The sequence below is a fragment of the Carassius carassius genome, chromosome 43 (assembly GCF_963082965.1).
Source record: "Carassius carassius chromosome 43, fCarCar2.1, whole genome shotgun sequence".
Classification (NCBI taxonomy): domain Eukaryota; kingdom Metazoa; phylum Chordata; class Actinopteri; order Cypriniformes; family Cyprinidae; genus Carassius; species Carassius carassius.
This window is the reverse complement of record NC_081797.1, coordinates 7,241,430-7,262,084: the sequence shown is the minus strand read 5'-3', so window position 1 is coordinate 7,262,084 and position 20,655 is coordinate 7,241,430. Positions and strand designations below refer to the sequence as shown.

The 20,655-nt window shown below is 35.2% G+C and overlaps 2 protein-coding genes and 1 pseudogene across 2 annotated transcripts; 1 reads left to right on the top strand and 2 right to left on the bottom strand.

Moving 5' to 3' along the window:
- Window positions 1–1,651: 1,651 nt before the first annotated feature.
- LOC132124796 (mesoderm posterior protein 1-like) lies at window positions 1,652–2,932 on the top strand. Its single transcript, XM_059535948.1, has 2 exons — window positions 1,652–2,802; window positions 2,910–2,932. The coding sequence occupies exons 1-2, from the start codon at window positions 2,088–2,090 to the stop codon at window positions 2,930–2,932; spliced, it is 738 nt and encodes a 245-aa protein (XP_059391931.1). The 5' UTR covers window positions 1,652–2,087.
- Window positions 2,933–4,647: 1,715 nt separating this feature from the next.
- LOC132124795 (major histocompatibility complex class I-related gene protein-like) lies at window positions 4,648–5,959 on the bottom strand (annotated as a pseudogene).
- A 3,795-nt stretch (window positions 5,960–9,754) lies between these two features.
- Window positions 9,755–14,376, bottom strand: LOC132124794 (major histocompatibility complex class I-related gene protein-like). The gene is made up of 4 exons (XM_059535946.1): window positions 14,062–14,376; window positions 10,576–10,854; window positions 10,018–10,299; window positions 9,755–9,879 (listed from the first exon to the last, which is right to left on the bottom strand). The coding sequence occupies exons 1-4, from the start codon at window positions 14,126–14,128 to the stop codon at window positions 9,755–9,757; spliced, it is 753 nt and encodes a 250-aa protein (XP_059391929.1). The 5' UTR covers window positions 14,129–14,376.
- Window positions 14,377–20,655: the final 6,279 nt, after the last annotated feature.

Sequence of the window (20,655 nt, the reverse complement as noted above, 5' to 3'; positions counted from 1 at the left end):
GTGTTTCAGGACAGTGCCGAGGTGTTAGATGCTCAGCTAATTAGAACTAGGGCTCTGCTTTAGATACCCTTGACCCAGTGACTGATGTGCTAATGTGGAGCTCAATACACAGTTTACAGAGCACTGGGAGGAAAGCATTTAGACAATCTAGTTGTTTACCTCAAATCAACATTTAACCGAGCAGGATAAGAAAAACACTTCACATTGATGTGCTAATCGACCTTTGGCACTTTAGGAAAAACTAAGAACCCTTTTTAAAAAAGGAAAAAGGGAACTCATTTGCAGGGGGGTCTGAGACTTTAAATCAACATTTCAGTGAATCACCAGTGTCTAGTGACATTTTTAATGAATTAAGTGCACATTTAGTCTTTTTTGAGGTTGTTGTTTCGTTTTTAATTGTGCAAGTTTGCTGTATGCTTTAACCTATAGACCGTGATTATGTCATAGTTGTATATTTGGAATCCCATTTGATGACTTTTGACATATTCAGAATTTGGAATTTACTCGTTCTTTATTTCATCAGCAAATTCACAGAAGTCAGCTCTTCTGATCTCGTCTGAAATGAGTGGGAACTCATTGGGAACTCATGTCTGGGAACAGTCTAAATCGAATTATTTCAGGTCAGCACCGGGCAAGAAGGAGCAAGAAGTGACACGTTGTGGTCTGGGAACCATTTCCTCAGAGCTACTCACACCGAAGCCCAGAGCTCACCTTACACCTCAGAGAACAAAACAACAACTGCATACACAGCCATCAAATATTGATCTCACTTCAAATCTAAAAGCACATGCATCAAATAGCGATTTTGCACAAGTTTTATTATCCTGTCATTTGCCCATTTTGAGATTGCATTTAATTCGAAATATTTTCTATTTGCACACACAGTATATATATATATATATATATATATATATATATATATATATGTATTAATGTGTGTGTGTTTGTGTGTGTGTGTGTGTGTGTGTGTGTGTGTGTGTGTGTGTGTGTGTGTGTGTGTATGCATATATATATATTATTTTATGTAATATATTTTACATTTTAAAATTGTTAAAGTAAAACTGAACAAAAATGTGACTTCAAATTCAAATGTTTATAATCTGCCCTCTTAAAAATAGCTGTCCTTCCTGAGTTCCCATGAGGCCATAAAAGGTAAAAGTCAGTTGTCTAAACAAAAACCTTACTCTGAGAGAGCGAGAATTTTTTAAAAGGCAGAAAACAAGACATTTAAATTGCATACCATTTCGAATAAATAAAACCACAAACGTATCAATAAATGCTCTTTTATAAATTATTAAATTAAATAGTACTGTCCAACATTCACGGCCTTCGTTGATTCAGAACAACTTTTCTTCAGAAAAACAACCCAATGGTAATCCTAAACATACAAAAAGAATGAATGTATAATAGAAAATTTTTAATAAATATAGATATATGTAATATATACATATAATGTCATAAAGAATAAATGCATAGAATAATATATATATATACATATATATATATATATATATAGTTTTATTTCTTAAAATGCAAAAAAAATAATAATAATAAATGCATCAAGACCTGACTCTGATGCAAGGTGAAAAATAAATTGCATGGCTCAGTTTTGATTTACTGGCGTTGTATTGTTGATTAAAACTAAACATTAACTAAAATGCCACTTTTGACTGGTTTTACAGGAATGGAAATTGACAGATTGTTATAATTATGTGCTATGTAGTACTGAACTAAATACAGAAGTACACAGCGGCAAAAAAATCACATCAAAATTATTCCCATAAATAAAATCTCCAGATATTAAATCTAAATCTATCTTGAACTTCCCCTGTAGCCGTGTATGTTATTTTACCACTGCAGTCACCACCTCCCACCTGTGCTGGAAGTGATGTGATTTTCCCAGAGACCCCCTGCCCCTGGTGTGATGTCTCTCTGCCGCTTTGAAATTCTAAAGCACCTTCTGGAGGTGCAACATCACACCTCTACATCCAGGATATATTTGGCTGCTGCCTGCAGCTCTTTAGCATTCACTCAGGTACTAGAGAACAAGAAGGAAACATCTCCTCTGCTTTGAAAAGATCACAGCCATGGAGTTGAACTTTTCTCCTTACATGCTCCAGGGAGCCAAATGCCAGTTTGAATACAAGCAAACATCTAGCACCATTGATGCTGGCTACTTCAGTGCCTGTGGCAGCCTTTCTCCAAGTTCCTCCATTGATTCTGGATGTTTTTCTCCTCCTTCGAGCCGTTGGGGAGCTGGAAGACAGCAAGAGGCCACTGGGATCGACTGCGTACCAGCTAAAAATCCCAGATTAGCTCTACCTGCCGATGTAAAGAGACGTTCCAGGTCTAAAAACCCCGGAAAGAAGCGTCAGACGGCCAGTGAAAGAGAGAAGCTAAGGATGAGGGATCTGACCAAGGCTCTCCAACATCTCCGAACCTACTTACCTCCTTCTGTGGCTCCTGCTGGACAAACCCTGACCAAGATTGAGACCCTCCGCCTCACTATTAGCTACATCTCGTATCTTTCTGCTCAGCTGGAACAGTCTGAGGAGACCTTCGACCAAGAAGCAACACCAAGAGACTACTCACAAGATACTTCAGAGAGGCTTGAGAAAGATCTGCTTTCAGAAACCTGGAGTCTGGATGAGCCACAGGGACACATGCAAGACAATGTCCAGTATTGTCCAACATTCACACCCTTCAGTGATTCACCACAACAGATGGAAAACAACTTTCCTTCTACTTCAAACTTCAGAGATGCACAATCCTGTATGGTAAGGAGGCTTTCCAATGTGTTTTGTTATTTGGCATATATTAAACATTCATTTAATGACTTGTTGATTTGTTGAATTGCACATATCTTGTGCTGAATTTCTGTATCTAAACTGTTTTTTTCCTCTTTACAGTTTCCCTGCTCAACAACACATGATGCTACATACTACAGCCATTAGTTTTTTCAGTGAAGAACCCAAGAGATAATGATGCCAAAATCAAACTGTTCACCTATAAACTGACTTTTTTTTTTTTTGATGCATTGTGAATTTAAATATTTGTAATTATTTATCAAATAACTTATTTTTCTATTGAATACATTTGTATATATTGTATATTCATTATCCTTTTTATAATAAATACTTTGAAATTTTATTGCATTTTTTGTTTTGTTTTTGACACCTTGAAGTACTGTACATTTAGCTGAAAGGTTTCTAAACAATGTCTCTTCAAAAGTGGTTGAATTTGAAAATTGGTGTTTGTAGCATAAAGGTACTGCGAACTATATTGGTTTATCCATTTATTAATAATATAACTTTATGATCTGTTCCACCAGTCTAAAATACTGTCACAATGTCCCAAATGAATCTATACAGCAGGCAGCAGTAAAGCCAAAGTGAAGAGCACATTAAAATCTGTGGCTGTGAAAATGAAAAAAAAAGTTTCTACTTTTATATGATAGTGAAACAACAGCAGTAGATATTTGTAGCTTATAAAGTATCATGTATTATAAACTGCATACATTAAAAAAGAAAATAGTAAAACAGCATATTAGCTCGTCATGAAGTCATATGATTAAAGTAGGATAAAATATTTACTTACTTCTTCAATGTTGTTTATTTGATCTAATATTAGCTTCTGTGATTTTGCTCTCAAGCTAGTGAAGGTCATACAAATGTTGTCTAAAGCAAAACTGAGTGTGAGAGTCAGATAACAAAGGATGAGGCTAGTCTTGCAGGTTTTATTTCTTATTTATTTCTTAGAGTTATCTCAGGGTGTTTAGCGTTACAGACTTTGGAAAATAAATTACATAGACACAGGTCAAAACAAGATGCTGTCATTTTCATCCCAACTTTTTGCCAGTTCTTTTACAAACGTGAGAATTTTTTGAATTAGTTAAAATTACTACCTAATGTGCCATTCAGAAGAAAAATGTAATCACTGACACTTACATTTTCGTATGTACATATAGCATGCAGTGACTCATTGATATAATGGAGCTTCTGTTTGCATAATGTCTATTATCTTTGTTTCTGAACTATTGAACTGTGTCAGTATATAACTTTCTGATATATTACACAATCTGACTCATATTAGCTTATTAATTAAAATCCACGTAAAGAAAAACACCTTTACAAGGCTATTAGTTCACACAAGCTACAAATGGAAATATAATTACCATGAAAGGAATACACGCATATAAGCATCAGTACTTTGTAATATTATTATATGCATAGGTGAAATATTTACTTTGCCCATTAATTTAATTATGTTTTATCCACATCGTCTTCAGTTGCTGAAAATGAAATTAGAAAGAATATTGGTTAGAAAATATTTAGACAAATCAGTATTGTTGTTATTCTTCATGCAAATGAGTCATATTATGCTCTAATGCAAGTACCAATAATAATAGGTGTGAGAAAGCTAAAACATTTACAGAACCAAAAAAAAAATAGAATACACAAACAGAAAATACTCACTAGAAGCAGAAGAGTAGTCACTTGTGCAGGAAGCTACAACAAAACATAGGAAAATAAAATGTAAAACATAAAATGTAAGAAAAGGAAATTATTAAATAAAATAAAATAAAACTGAACAGCATTTTAGATCACTATAGTCTGAAGGAATGTAGTATGTTTTGTCTATGACATGTCATGTACCTGAGTGATGCCTTCTCCACCATTTAATAACACCAATCGCAGTCATCAACACCAGTCCCAAAGCCAAAACCACAAGCACTGAGGAAATCACCTGCTTAAATGTTTCCCCTTGATACTCTGAAGTATGAAGATAATTTGCATATTTTTACCAGTAACTTTTGTCTGTTGAATGAAATAGTTCCAAAGGCAGCAAAAGAAGAATGAAGCCAATCAGGTTTAAGCATTAAAACTAAATAAATAATCCTATGACCATACCCAAATCAATGTCCAGTTTGTTGTCCAGACTGAGGTGTGTGACAGAGCAGGTGTATGTGTGTGTGTCTGCTCTGCTGATCTCCAGACTCTTCCTCATCTGGTACGTCCCGTCATCATTGGGCAGCAGATCTCCTCCAGTGATCTCATGATCAGATACAGGCTGCCCGTCTCTGAACAGGGTCAGGTTGATGTGACGAGGGTAAAATCCTGTTGCCAAACAACACAAACGAGACCCTCCAAAATCTGAGTTTGCTTTCTGGAGGAGTCTGACTCGCGGTTTTACTGTCCAAGACAGGAGAAATGTAGTATTATTATAGCACCCTAGACCAGACTGCACCTGTTTAAATAAATTAAGCTAATTGTTATATTAAATTAAATTAGAGAAGCATGTTGGAGGCTTACCTTTCCTCTTTACCTGAGCTCCTCTCTTTTTAAGGTAAGACCTGAGAGTATTTAGGCAGTTTGGGTAGGTTACCACCTCATGATACCACATCGACAGCTGCAGAACCGGGTCTGATTCCTGCTCTGTATATTTTAAAGGACCATTATGTAAACTTGCCATGAAAATATTTAAGTTCGTCTGAAGTAGAACCATTAAATGCACTCTTAATGATAAGTGGTCCTGACTTGTCCTTGTCCAACAGTTCACAAAAACCCAATACCTGATAAACTACAAGACCTGTTAGGACAGAAATAAAGAACAAATATGTTAGAACAGACCCCTTTGTTCTGAATATGAAATAAATTAAAGTGAAAGTTAAATTAAATTAAATTGACTTACTATCTGTATGATTTTCGCTTCTTGATTTATCCACAAGATGGTCATACAAAACTTCTCCTATGGCAGTATTATCCCCCAGGTTATACATATCATCTTCATTTGTAGTATTTCCTCTTGCAACATAGGTCCTTGTCTCTGAATTGTAGAATCCAACTGTAATGTCATCCAACATCAGTGTGATACTAAATTCGGGAAATTGAGTGTTTCCTTTAATGTACGTTACAAGCACCACTGTCGAGTGAGAACCTGTGAAAAGTACTATTGTCATTAAAATAGGCTAAATTATGTAATAAAACTAAATTTCCTTAACCAAAACAAAACAATGATTGCTAACAATGCTTAAGACAAAATTACATTATGTCTATTAATTAAAATCTACTTCGTTTTCATCAAACCCTAAAACCTTGTCCTACCTGTTGAAGCAGATGATGGAAATGAAAGCACCCACAGAAAAATAAATAACTTGATCATCTTGTTCTCATTTCGCATGTAAACAGAAATATTGCAAGTCTTGTAAGAGAAACTTGTCGCATGACTGTGACTTTGTTATTTCCTTGAGCAGCAGCTTTTAAGAAATAAAAAAAAACTAAGGTAGGCTGTCTCAGATTCTGTCAGAAACTGTCAGACTCTGTTCCATATTTTGTCAGTGTTTTGCTCCTCATGTTGTTTCATCATTTCATCCCAGGTGTTTCCCATGTTTAATTCCATTGATATAGATGTTTCCTTAGTCCCTCAACAACACATGATGCTACATACTACAGCCATGAGTTTTTTCAGTGAAGAACCCAAGAGATAATGATGCCAAAATCAAACTGTTCATCTATAAACTAAGACTTTTTTTTTGATGCATTGTGAATTTAAATATTTGTAATTATTTATCAAATAACTTATTTTTCTATTGAATACATTTGTATATATTGTATATTCATTATCCTTTTTATAATAAATACTTTGAAATTTTATTGCATTTTTTGTTTTGTTTTTGACACCTTGAAGTACTGTACATTTAGCTGAAAGGTTTCTAAACAATGTCTCTTCAAAAGTGGTTGAATTTGAAAATTGGTGTTTGTAGCATAAAGGTACCCCAAACTATATTGGTTTATCCATTTATTAATAATATAACTTTATGATCTGTTCCACCAGTCTAAAATGCTGTCACAATGTCCCAACTGAATCTATACAGCAGGCAGCAGTAAAGCCAAAGTGAAGAGCACATTAAAATCTGTGGCTGTGAAAATGAAAAAAAAAGTTTCTACTTTTATATGATAGTGAAACAACAGCAGTAGATATTTGGAGCTTATAAAGTATCATGTATTATAAACTGCATACATTAAAAAAGAAAATAGTAAAACAGCATATTAGCTCGTCATGAAGTCATATGATTAAAGTAGGATAAAATATTTTCTTATTTCTTCAATGTTGTTTATTTGATCTAATATTAGCTTCTGTGATTTTGCTCTCAAGCTAGTGAAGGTCATACAAATGTTGTCTAAAGCAAAACTGAGTGTGAGAGTCAGATAACAAAGGATGAGGCTAGTCTTGCAGGTTTTATTTCTTATTTATTTCTTAGAGTTATCTCAGGTTGTTTAGGGTTACAGACTTTGGAAAATAAATTACATAGACACAGGTCAAGACAAGATGCTGTCATTTTCATCTCAACTTTTTGCCAGTTCTTTTTCAAACGTGAGAATTTTTTGAATTAGTTAAAATTACTACCTAATGTGCCATTCAGAAGAAAAATGTAATCACTGACACTTACATTTTAGTATGTACATATAGCATGCAGTGACTCATTGATATAATGGAGCTTCTGTTTGCATAATGTCTATTATCTTTGTTTCTGAACTATTGAACTGTGTCAGTATATAACTTTCTGATATATTACACAGTCTGACTCATATTAGCTTATTAATTAAAATCCACGTAAAGAAAAACACCTTTACAAGGCTATTAGTTCACACAAGCTACAAATGGAAATATAATTACCATGAAAGGAATACACGCATATAAGCATCAGTACTTTGTAATATTATTATATGCATAGGTGAAATATTTACTTTGCCCATTAATTTAATTATGTTTTATCCACATCGTCTTCAGTTGCTGAAAATGAAATTAGAAAGAATATTGGTTAGAAAATATTTAGACAAATCAGTATTGTTGTTATTCTTCATGCAAATGAGTCATATTATGCTCTAATGCAAGTACCAATAATAATAGGTGTGAGAAAGCTAAAACATTTACAGAACCAAAAAAAAAATAGAATACACAAACAGAAAATACTCACTAGAAGCAGAAGAGTAGTCACTTGTGCAGGAAGCTACAACCCGAATTCCGGAAAAGTTGGGACGTTTTTTAAATTTTAATAAAATGAAAACTAAAAGACTTTCAAATCACATGAGCCAATATTTTATTCACAATAGAACATAGATAACATAGCAAATGTTTAAACTGAGAAAGTTTACAATTTTATGCACAAAATTAGCTCATTTCAATTTTGATTTCTGCTACAGGTCTCAAAATAGTTGGGACGGGGCATGTTTACCATGGTGTAGCATCTCCTTTTCTTTTCAAAACAGTTTGAAGACGTCTGGGCATTGAGGCTATGAGTTGCTGGAGTTTTGCTGTTGGAATTTGGTCCCATTCTTGCCTTATATAGATTTCCAGCTGCTGAAGAGTTCGTGGTCGTCTTTGACGTATTTTTCGTTTAATGATGCGCCAAATGTTCTCTATAGGTGAAAGATCTGGACTGCAGGCAGGCCAGGTTAGCACCCGGACTCTTCTACGACGAAGCCATGCTGTTGTTATAGCTGCAGTATGTGGTTTTGCATTGTCCTGCTGAAATAAACAAGGCCTTCCCTGAAATAGACGTTGTTTGGAGGGAAGCATATGTTGCTCTAAAACCTTTATATACCTTTCAGCATTCACAGAGCCTTCCAAAACATGCAAGCTGCCCATACCGTATGCACTTATGCACCCCCATACCATCAGAGATGCTGGCTTTTGAACTGAACGCTGATAACATGCTGGAAGGTCTCCCTCCTCTTTAGCCCGGAGGACACGGCGTCCGTGATTTCCAACAAGAATGTCAAATTTGGACTCGTCTGACCATAAAACACTATTCCACTTTGAAATAGCCCATTTTAAATGAGCCTTGGCCCACAGGACACGACGGCGCTTCTGGACCATGTTCACATATGGCTTCCTTTTTGCATGATAGAGCTTTAGTTGCCATCTGCTGATGGCACGGCGGATTGTGTTTACCGACAGTGGTTTCTGAAAGTATTCCTGGGCCCATTTAGTAATGTCATTGACACAATCATGCCGATGAGTGATGCAGTGTCGTCTGAGAGCCCGAAGACCACGGGCATCCAATAAAGGTCTCCGGCCTTGTCCCTTACGCACAGAGATTTCTCCAGTTTCTCTGAATCTTTTGATGATGTTATGCACTGTAGATGATGAGATTTGCAAAGCCTTTGCAATTTGACGTTGAGGAACATTGTTTTTAAAGTTTTCCACAATTTTTTTATGCAGTCTTTCACAGATTGGAGAGCCTCTGCCCATCTTTACTTCTGAGAGACTCTGCTTCTCTAAGACAAAGCTTTTATAGCTAATCATGTTACAGACCTGATATCAATTAACTTAATTAATCACTAGATGTTCTCCCAGCTGAATCTTTTTAAAACTGCTTGCTTTTTTAGCCATTTGTTGCCCCCGTGCCAACTTTTTTGAGACCTGTAGCAGGCATTAAATTTTAAATGAGCTAATTAAGTGGATAAAAGTGTACAATTTCTCAGTTTAAACATTTGTTATGTTATCTATGTTCTATTGTGAATAAAATATTGGCTCATGTGATTTGAAATTCCTTTAGTTTTCATTTTATTAAAATTTAAAAAACGTCCCAACTTTTCCGGAATTCGGGTTGTACAACAAAACATAGGAAAATAAAATGTAAAACATAAAATGTAAGAAAAGGAAATTATTAAATAAAATAAAATAAAACTGAACAGCATTTTAGATCACTATAGTCTGAAGGAATGTAGTATGTTTTGTCTATGACATGTCATGTACCTGAGTGATGCCTTCTCCACCATTTAATAACACCAATCGCAGTCATCAACACCAGTCCCAAAGCCAAAACCACAAGCACTGAGGAAATCACCTGCTTAAATGTTTCCCCTTGATACTCTGAAGTATGAAGATAATTTGCATATTTTTACCAGTAACTTTTGTCTGTTGAATGAAATAGTTCCAAAGGCAGCAAAAGAAGAATGAAGCCAATCAGGTTTAAGCATTAAAACTAAATAAATAATCCTATGACCATACCCAAATCAATGTCCAGTTTGTTGTCCAGACTGAGGTGTGTGACAGAGCAGGTGTATGTGTGTGTGTCTGCTCTGCTGATCTCCAGACTCTTCCTCATCTGGTACGTCCCGTCATCATTGGGCAGCAGATCTCCTCCAGTGATCTCATGATCAGATACAGGCTGCCCGTCTCTGAACAGGGTCAGGTTGATGTGACGAGGGTAAAATCCTGTTGCCAAACAACACAAACGAGACCCTCCAAAATCTGAGTTTGCTTTCTGGAGGAGTCTGACTCTTGGCTTTACTGCAGAAATAAATGCATTATGAATATGGGAATACACTCTTTTACATCGTTAATTATACAATTTAAAATTTGTGATCTGCAGTAGACTTAAAATTATGACACTCAGAAAATAACTATTTAGACGTAAGTTATAATGTCAGGTGTAATGTCAGATATATTTTAAAAACACATCTTTGGTCATATTCATAAAACAGAAACAAAGATTAAAGCCACTGGTAGTTTTAACAGTTTACAGCAGCTAAAATGTTTGTTGTAAGTAGTGGTCTTGATACTTACTCTTTCTATTTATGTCATTTTGTCTCTTTTTGAGGTAATTCTTGAGAGCATCTATACAAACTGGGTAATAGAAGTTTTCATATTTCTGTTTGAATTCTTCCAGGTGGGGTTTGAGCACTTCCTGTGTTATATTTACAGACACAGTATAAGTAAAGCTGCTGTTAAAGTAACACAGCTCATCTGTGGTGCAGCCTCCGGCAGCATCTTTAATAATCATTTTTCCAGGCTTGTCAAGATCCAGCAGCTCACAGACAATCAATGTCTGATAAACATTAGGACCTATGAGGAAAATGAAGATGGCGATTGTGAACATGTCTCCCTCAGTAAACAATGTATTTATAATATAAGTAGATTAATACAGGAAGACAAAAACGAGTGTCAAGTCATTGGCCTATACTTACTGTCAGTTTGGCCGTCTTGTCTTACGAGTGCCGATCGTCTCATAAATGAGTTATACATGTAAGTACCTATATCCTTTATGTAATCTGAGTTAATCACATCATCCTCATTGGTCGTATTCCCTCTTGGAATATACATTTTACGTGTATTATTATAATATCCCACTATGGTGTCATCCAAAGATGCAATGTAACTAAATTCAGGAAATTGTGTTTCTCCCTGAATATAAGTTGAAAACAACCACAAAGAGTGAGAACCTGAAAAACAAAAAGGTAATTTTTTTCTTTATTTATTTTTAAAGTAGCTGTAACATGGCTGTTGAATGACTCGACTTTCACTTTCAAGAACACTCGGGCAAAGAAGGCAAATGAAGGTCAGTTAGATGACATTAGAATTTGGTTCTCTAAACAGTCCCTCCAGTATTTCACGATTTTTTTATTTTGTGATTTTTGCGATCATATTTGCGACATTTCTTATTGTTTTGCAGTGAAAATATACAGACAACATTCTTCTAACACTGTTATGACTTTTCTGACTCCAGACTAACGTTTGAGGACACCAGCACCAGTGCCATTAAGTTCTACAGAATGTGGCACCAGCACCTGACAGTTAAGCACTCACCGTAATCACACATTTACATCTCAGAGACATCTAATGTCTGCATTTACATATGCAAGATGTCTTATTGTTCATCTGCAGTACGTCTCTAAGATGTTTCCTGTCAGATGTCATATAAACATTTATTAGAATGCATGTAAAACTGCTTCTGAGACCTTTATCAGACTACACAGCAGATGATTCTTTAGCAGACATCTTACAGATGTAATAAATATATTACATCTAATAAAATTTACTTTTATTACTGCCATTCATAATGGCTAAATATAATTTAATGAATACTAAAATATATAGGTTGTATGATGGAGTGGAAATGACCTACTGTATAAGTACTTCTATAGAGCCATTTACTGGTGGTCATTTAATATCTTTTTTTATTTTTAAATAAGTATTTGCTTTCCTACATTATGAAACTTTTAGTTTTATACATGGGGGAAACCTATTAAGGATGAACAAATATCGTCACATTAAAAATAGGTAACTTTCAAATTCGGTAATACTTAAATCATTAATCATGTGCTGGTAAAAGTTGTGTGAAGCATTTAAAATCACTCGAAAATATTACACAATTTCTGCCACAAGTTGTCCCTGTAGTTTACTGTTAAATTCATGGACAATGGTGGAGATTTTGTTTTGAGTGAACAGTGTTTTTCATGGTTTCCACATCAGTGGTGATATCAGCTTTAACAGAATTCTTCTCTGAATTTAAATGCTTCTCACAAGATTTCACAGAGATGTTGATTCTGAGGTGAATTGGACTGCTTTCTTCACTGTATCTCCCAACGCTGTGTATAACAGTGTTGCGGCCCTGACTCGAGCAGTTAAACACTGCAGTCACGCCATCTGCGCTTCAAGTTTATTGCGTGTCTACTCGGCGGTGCGTGGTACATTAACGTGCGAGCGCTACAGTCTAATCATTTTAGTAAATCCTCCTTCGGTTGTCATATTTATTCATATTCATAAGAATGATTGAATTCATTCACGTTTTCACAAACGGTCTCCGCAGCCCGAACTAGTAGCGCGGATTCGTTCGCTTATAAATCGGTCCTGATGAGAACACAATGCCTTTCTTTGACTGAATTTTGTGACATTTAGGGGGGAGCGGGGTCGAAAGTAACGTGGCATGAAAGTAACAAAGCGATTTTCTCAGAGCCTCTTACTGCATTTGCATTCCAAGCTATGAAAGCATCTTCAGCATGCAATCCTTGACGAAGCTGAGAAATATCACGTGAAACTGTTTTCGAGTACAAAAAGTAGGCCTAAATTGTTGAAGAAGTAATTTTTTTTAATTAGTTGTGTTGTTTTTCTTGTTTCATGTGTCACAGTAATGATCAATCTACATGTTATTTAGTGCTTTAACACATCCTAATGTTTGCATTTTCAGAGTTTTTCAGTATAAAAGTAAATCAGGTTTAAATGTCAGGAGTTTCTGCCACAACAGTGATAATAAGTATTTATTTTTTTCCGGTGCATGCTATAATGTGAATTTCTCTGTCTTGCATCATTTATTAAAATGTTTATGTCATATTATACCAAAAGAATATGTCAAGATTGAGGTTCAGAAAGACAGACAGAGGTCTGGTTTTATCCAGATGTTTATGAGAGGGCTTTTCTGGACATAGAGGAACATCACTCTCTGGGTAGCTGCTACGTCGCATTTACCTTAGTTATATTTTAGGTTTTAGGCATACTTTACCTTTTAAACCTCCACCTATGAATTTGCAGTGTTTCCAGATGTTTTAATGCACATTTTGAATTGATGCATAAAAACAACTGGATGGAAACACGAATAGGCTTACTGCTACATTATGTTTGGAATTTATGAAATTCAATTTTCATATTGTTCATTCTGTTGAAAAATATGTTTTTTTAAAAATACACTGAAATAAAAATATATTTTACAAAAATGAATTTTGTACAGTCGGGTTTTGAGACATTTGATGAAACTTAAATAAAAAAAAGTATAGCCTATTTGAAAATTTTATTTTATATATTTTTGCAAATATAAAGGACAAAATATGTTTGGAGTTACATATTAACAAGGTCTTAGTCAGGTATACTTAATAAAAATAAGAGTAACCAAAAAACAATCTAGTTTATATTGTTGTGTTACTTTTGACCCAACCGACGGGGTCGAAAGTAACAATGTGCAACTTATGTTCCAAGTGAAATTACTGAAGTCTTTCTACATTTCTACAAAATACCACCTGGTATTGATAAACCACACTTCTGAGTTACTGGCCACAGCAGAAATATATATCTGTCTACAACATTATCTTTTAAAATTATGTTTTTCAGAAAAATTGTACTTTCGCCCCTGCTCTCCCCTGATCGAAAATGTGTTTCTTTTTTTTTAAACGGCAATCTTTTGCGAAAATTGCGGAGTTTGCTTGATTTTGTGTTGATCAGTGATCGGGAAATCCTGGAGTTATGGATAGACTCTAGCAATCCAATCTTTCTGAAACTTACCATTTGAAGATGTTGAAGGTAAAAGTACAAATAACACGATGATTATATCCATTTGCCCTGCATTCATGTCTTCTCATGTCTTAAAAAATTAAAACTAGCATCTCTTCACAGTTAACAAGTTAAGTTCGAACATAATTCCCTTTGCGCTTTCCATAACTTATTGAGTTCGGTAAAATTGACGAGATATGAACAGATTCGACTTTCCCGGATCAATAATTCGCGAGCAAAACGTTTTTAGTACACGAATTATGCCTCTTTTCACTCGTAGTGATGTAGTAAATGAGCTACAAGCGATTTCGTCTGAAAACAAGCTTCGCTCCGTACAAATTGATCTTAGTGCGCTGGCATCTGAGCAACAAGTCCGAAGGGACCGTCTGCAAAGTGCGAAAGGCGAAAAAGGTTACTAATAAAAAAAAAAAAATTATATTATCTAACACGGGCGTTAGGGCTTGCGCTCCGGTTTGCAAGGTAAACGGGTGGTCAAGTGATGTGTTTTGATTAGCGCGAGAAAGATGGGAAAATGTATACTGAGTAGGTGTAACGGGGGCTTTGCCTCTGGCGATTACGTTTTGGTTGCACCAGCAACTAAAGTAAAGTCTGGGGTGTGGAAAAGTAATGACCACGTTTATAATGAGAATAATGAGCCATTGGGTTATATTGCTGGACGCACCACCAGTGAGCACAGGAATGAGCTGAAGCCATCTACAGTGGATTCAATTATTTTCCAAACCTTTGAATGTTTAAAATGTACGAGTGTCTGAATGTACAACTCGTCATTTACTACGAATCCACTGGAATTTGTGTGTGTGTGTTTTTGAGACTTTCCTGGCAGAGCTGTCTTCCCACGTGGGTCTGTCATACTCTTTAGCCAATCAGATGCGAGCTTACCATTCAACCAATCATATCATAAGCCACTGAGAGTGCATTCAAGGAGCACGATTCTGCGCACCTTTTGCGCAATATGGATTAATTAGAATGGAAATTAAGCCTTTACATCAGTAATTCCATATAGACAGTAAAAGAAATCGACACAGCGACCCAATTTGATCTCAATTGAGACAAGTGAAGCCCATTTTTAGCGATTTTTAGCACTTCCGTTTCTGACGCGCAGACTCAAACTAAGCTTGATGACGCAATCGTTAGCCTATTTTTACAAAAACTGTTTCTACGGGGCCATAATGTAACATAGAAGGTAATGGAGCCCTTTATACACTGTTGTGTATCTTTAGAAATAAATAATGGACAAATGGCGTCTTTAAACGCCTCAGATGTAAAGTTATTTGCTGTCAAAGTGACACCAAAATGAATGGGAGTCAATGGGATGCTAACGCAAGTGAAGTTCTGCCACAAGATGGCGGCACGTGGCCGACTTCAACTTCCGGTCGATCCTTCCCGCCTGAGTAATCCAGCATGGCGAACGAAGAACGGGAAGCACGGGTAAGTGAAGTAAAATGTTATTGGACAATAATGTATTGTGACTGAAAATATAACGAGGACAGTATTGATAATGAAGCATGCAATTTCTCTAGTTTAACAAAGCACATTGTTTAGCCTAATTAGGGGAATATACTTTTCAACATTCAAAAATTATGGAGTGAATTATCAAAGATTAGATATTGTAACGATTTCACCAGTGATCAAATAAAATTACACCAGCATTTCGAAAACTTGTCAGAGTACAGCATTATACTGTATTCCTGTCATTATGTTTGTCTGGTCCAGGGATGCTTTTCGATACTGTATTTGTGCATTCTGCTAAAGTAAGTTTGCACATGTTCAGATGAAGTCACAATAATGGCAGAAGCTTCCTTTGCCAAAACATTTCAAATTAAACCAAGCATAACATATGTCTCTTAAGTAACTATAGCCAATAAAATATGGTATAACGTATAGAATTGTTGATTTAACATTAACTCATGTAAGGTTCTTTAATTAATTGTTTTGTTTGACAGGCATTATCATCAGAAGTGGAATCAGCTGCAAGGGCTCTTATTGATGTGTTAGCCAGGGGCCTGGCTCCATCTTCAGCTAGTAGCATTGGTACATCAAGGAGTGTTAATACACCAACAAGAGAAAATGTGCGAATGAGTGCAACATGTGCCATTACTCCTTTGCCGCCTGTGCCAGCACCAGAAAATAGGGTGAGGCAGGCATTAAAAAAGTAATTTTATGTATTTTCATTTAAACATTTATCATTATTGAAATATTTTAAAAGATGGTAATGACACATTAAAACATATAAGAGAAATAACTTTTCTTCAAGAAATTGTCTCTTTGTCATTTTGGCCGTAGGCAGTTCCCAAGTATGTTTAGGACTGAAAATGACCAGCCTAAGGGAAAAAAAAACGTTTCTCTTTGGCCAAACCTGTCAATGTGAAAAAGACAGATTTTCAAATATATGTGCTCTCCGAAACCAACCATGTTTACTCCAAAAGGAGATGAAGACTTAGAACTTTTATGGGCTGGGCTTGGGAAAAGGCTTTTAACTATTCCAGACACCTTTAAACACAATGAGGTAATTGCAAACATAAACAAAACACGAGTGAATGTGAAGTAATGATGCAAGTAAAATATTTTTTTTCCCTTGACTTGAATAATGAATGTGGTGTTTGCTTGTTTAAGATTGTCACTCTGCTTGAGGAAGAATTTCCAAAATTAAAAAATCTTCAGGGAGGCTGGATGTTTAACAAATCTACATGTATTTATAATTTGCAAGTTAAATATACATAAAACATGGATGCATTAATAATCATAGGTCTTTATTGATGCTGTAGGTAATACAATTTATTCAGTGCTTTCAGATTTCTTTGCAAAAAGAATGTGGAAATGAGGAATGACTCCTGAGTTTGATCCACTGATTTTACATTAAGGTGGTGGTGGTCGGCGTAAGCTTACTTTAATTCCCACTGACTGTGATGGATACTCAACTCGGCTCCTGAAGTCAGTGTCAAACAATGGAAAGAATGTGCTATTTGTAGCTCCACTACAAGAGCAGCTTTCCAAAATACCATTGCCGTTGCTGCCCTTACACATTGAAGAGTGCAGAACAACTGAGTCTGTAGGTTCTGCTTGTATTGTTTTTGTCTTTTATTATATTTTAAAAACATAATGCTTTCTTAATTCTTTCAGTTCAGATCTGTTTACATTATTTTTTTTAGGAGTCAGTAAACGATGTAACTGTGCTTGATGATGATGATGATAATGGAAATGTTATTGGAGCCATTGACCAGCCAAGCCCACTTCAAATAGATTTAGAACAATCTTCCCAGGTATTTGTCCAAAACTAATTTCCTGACGAATGCAGAATTTTATTTTTGCTTTGTAAACACCCAAGAATCTGTGGTCCCTTGCAAACTGCTCTGTAAGGTTATTCTGAAGTTCGATGAGACTGATATGCAACTTATATTACCTTCTGCATGATTTTGTCTAAGGTAGCAAATATGCAGTATTCAACAGTAATTTAAATTATATTGAAATAAATATTTATTTAGCTTGCAAATTTCTTAACTTGTACCTGAAAGAAATTAGTAACCTATTAGTTGTCTTTACATTTCTTATTTTTACAAATCTGTCCCATTTGCCAGATTTCTTTCCCAAATGATGTCTTGCCTTATCATGCAAGCATGTGTGGTGAAGGGTAAAGTTATGCTACAATAGAATGACATTTGTTCTTTAGACCCTTACTTAATACCTTAAGAATTAGTCCACCCAAAGTTGATATTTCTCTTTTAAGTTACTGACCATCTTTCCATCTCAACTGTTGGTAAATTTTGTTCACAGAGAAAAACGAAGACCGGAACCAAAATTTCTAGCAGTAACATTTATAAAGCAAACTATTATTCCTTATTAGTCTTGTCACTCAAAGTCTTCTGAAGAGAAATGACATTTGTTTGTGAGAAACAAATCTATAACTAAAATATTTTTAACTATAAATAAAATGTGTTTCTGTGCAAAGAGGTGAATGATCCATATTGTTAAAGACATTGTTTGTTAAAGATATGAACAACCGAACAGAAGATAAACAACAAAGTTCAACAACAGCTGAGGTGGAATGTAGGTGAAGAAGATTTAAAAATATATAATGTTTGGGTGAACTAATCTTTTATTTAATCCCATAACAGACATCTTTAGCTATAAAGACTTATATTTTACATGTGTAATGGATGCTTCTTTTTCTTCATTTAATGTGCAAGAGTTTCTGAACTGGTTGGATAAACAAAATGTATGTGCCATTGCTTTTTTTAGAGGGAGGACTTTCAGTGGCAGTGATTCTCCAAGCACTTCAACAAGAGAAGAACTGTCAGGACCCTCAACTGCACAGACATCCACATCACTATCAGCAGGTTATGCCCCACACATATTCTGCTTGGTTATCACTGTTGTACTGCTTTGAAACAAGTGCATCTATATGTAAAAATATAAACTCTAGTTGTGGCTTTGTTTTTAGCCCTCGATTTGTTGTACAACTATATTTGTAAAATAGTTGTGAATTTCTTTTTCAGCATGGAAATACGAAACTGACCATCAGAAAGCATCTCGAATGTTCTGTGAAGAATTGCTTTCCCAAAGTTCGGACTGTCCATCTTTGTCACTACAGATCAACCAATTTGATACTTTGGATGAGCAGGACATTACACTGATTTCATTTTATAAAATGAACAGTGTAAACTGGTCAGCACCATTGAAATGTAGATTGACAGGTATTACGCTCTGTAATTACTGGAACATTGTTTGAAGTAACCGTTGTTTGTACAATTTGTGAAATTTACTTGAGATTGCTATTTTTTCTCTCTTTTTAGGAGATGCAGCTGTTGGCAAAGGAGTCAATCGTCACATCTTTTCAATGAATATGCAAAAACTGAAGACTGGCTTCTCTTTAAATTTGGGTATGTAATCCAGTTCAAGTTCTATTCAATGGACACAAAAATAGTCAAAAGTTTGGAAACATTACAAAGAAGTCTCTTCTGCTCACCAAGGCTCCATTTATTTAATCCAAAATACAGTTAAAACAGGGTAATTGTGAAATATCATTACAATTTTGATTATGATAATGCAGCGATGAATGGATTTTAGATCATCTTTTAATGGTGTCATTGAGGTAACAACTGTTACCTCCCATGTTACATAAATTCTTGATTTTGATGCACATCGGAGGGAAAAAAGACCCCATAAAAGCAACTGAAACTGCTCATTATCTTACTCAGATTGATTCAGTCCAGTGGTGGAAAATAGCATTTATGTGTGTGTGTATATTCAATTTAATTCAGTAAAAATGTGCCTAATGCAGAGACTGTTATGGCTTTACTAGTGAATGTTATGGCTTTAGAACTAGTAAAGATGTTTCATGCTAAGGTTCATGTCTTTCTTAAGGTTCTACTTCCACAACCCTTTTTGTCCCCTCTGCATCTGCTGTGCTACGTGACAGCAACCTTTTCCAAATGGCTGGCCGAATGATAGGTCATTCTTTTGTCCATGGAGGTCCTTGTCTTTCTGGACTGAGCTTACCATTGGTAATCCTCCTAACTGGAGGTAGTTCAGACAGTGCGGCTTCAGCTCTAGAGCTGCAGGATTGCCCTGATTTAGACCACCGGGAAACCATTAGTTTGGTGAGTACTTGCACTTTATTCAATATTTGTTATTTTTGTAAAAGCATTTCACTGAATTCTTCTAATCATTTGAAAGCATTTTCAATTTGTGGTGTTTTTGCAGCTCAAGAAAACAGAACTCACTGAACAAGAAAGTACAAGATTAACTGACCTTTGCCTGTTCTGGGATCTCCCTGTTCCGTCTTCTTCTAATCGAGACTGGCTGTTTTAACAGCTGTTGTCACACGCCGTAAGTCTTGCTATTTTGTTTTAAAATGATACTGTGGCAGGAGTTATTATAGTTACTATATTATATATATATATATATATATATATATATATTATATGTATTATATTATATTATATATAGTCTCTATTTAACCCAAACCTAGCAGCATGCTGAAAATAAACTTTTTATGTTTTAGTATAATACCTTGGTAGGTACTAAAACATTCTAGTAACACCCTAGCAACCACTTAGAATATGAGCAATGGCCTAGTAACTACCTAGCAAAACTATAAAACCTTTCTTTTTGCTTTGATCACAGGAATAAATTACACTTTACTACATATTCACATAGAAAACAGCCGTTTTATATTTTTGTAATATTACACATTATTACTTTGTTTTTATTATATATATATATATATTTTTTTTTTAAATCAAATAAATGAAGCCTTGTTGATCAGAAGAGACTTAAAATCTTTAATAAATCCAAAACTTTTGACAGGTAGTGTGTGTGTGTGTATATCTCAATCTACTAAATTATGTTGCCTAAGCTTTATGGAAAAAAAAGTTTTATGAAATGGAAATCAATTATTTAATCTTTATTGTGCTGTTTCAAAATTAAACTGTCTTTGTACATTTTGTTTTCAGGTACTTGGACGTGTCAAAAGCCAGGTTAAAGATCTCAGGAAAGGTCTCAAAGAGACTGGTATCTGACCACTACTATCCCAAAGACTTGACTGTCACCAAGTAGTTTTCCCAAGGGAGTCACGAATGGACATTA

Bases quoted from the DNA above. Each gene is read 5' to 3' on its own strand.
- LOC132124796 (XM_059535948.1), top strand. From the start codon at position 2,088: ATGGAGTTGAACTTTTCTCCTTACATGCTCCAGGGAGCCAAATGCCAG. The intron at 2,803-2,909 runs GTTATTTGGCAT...TCCTCTTTACAG, and splicing joins GAGGCTTTCCAATGTGTTTT to TTTCCCTGCTCAACAACACA.
- LOC132124794 (XM_059535946.1), bottom strand. From the start codon at position 14,128: ATGAATGCAGGGCAAATGGATATAATCATCGTGTTATTTGTACTTTTA. The intron at 10,855-14,061 runs GTAAGTTTCAGA...TTTTCCTCATAG, and splicing joins ACCTTCAACATCTTCAAATG to GTCCTAATGTTTATCAGACA. The intron at 9,880-10,017 runs GTATGGTCATAG...TTCATACTTCAG, and splicing joins CAAACTGGACATTGATTTGG to AGTATCAAGGGGAAACATTT.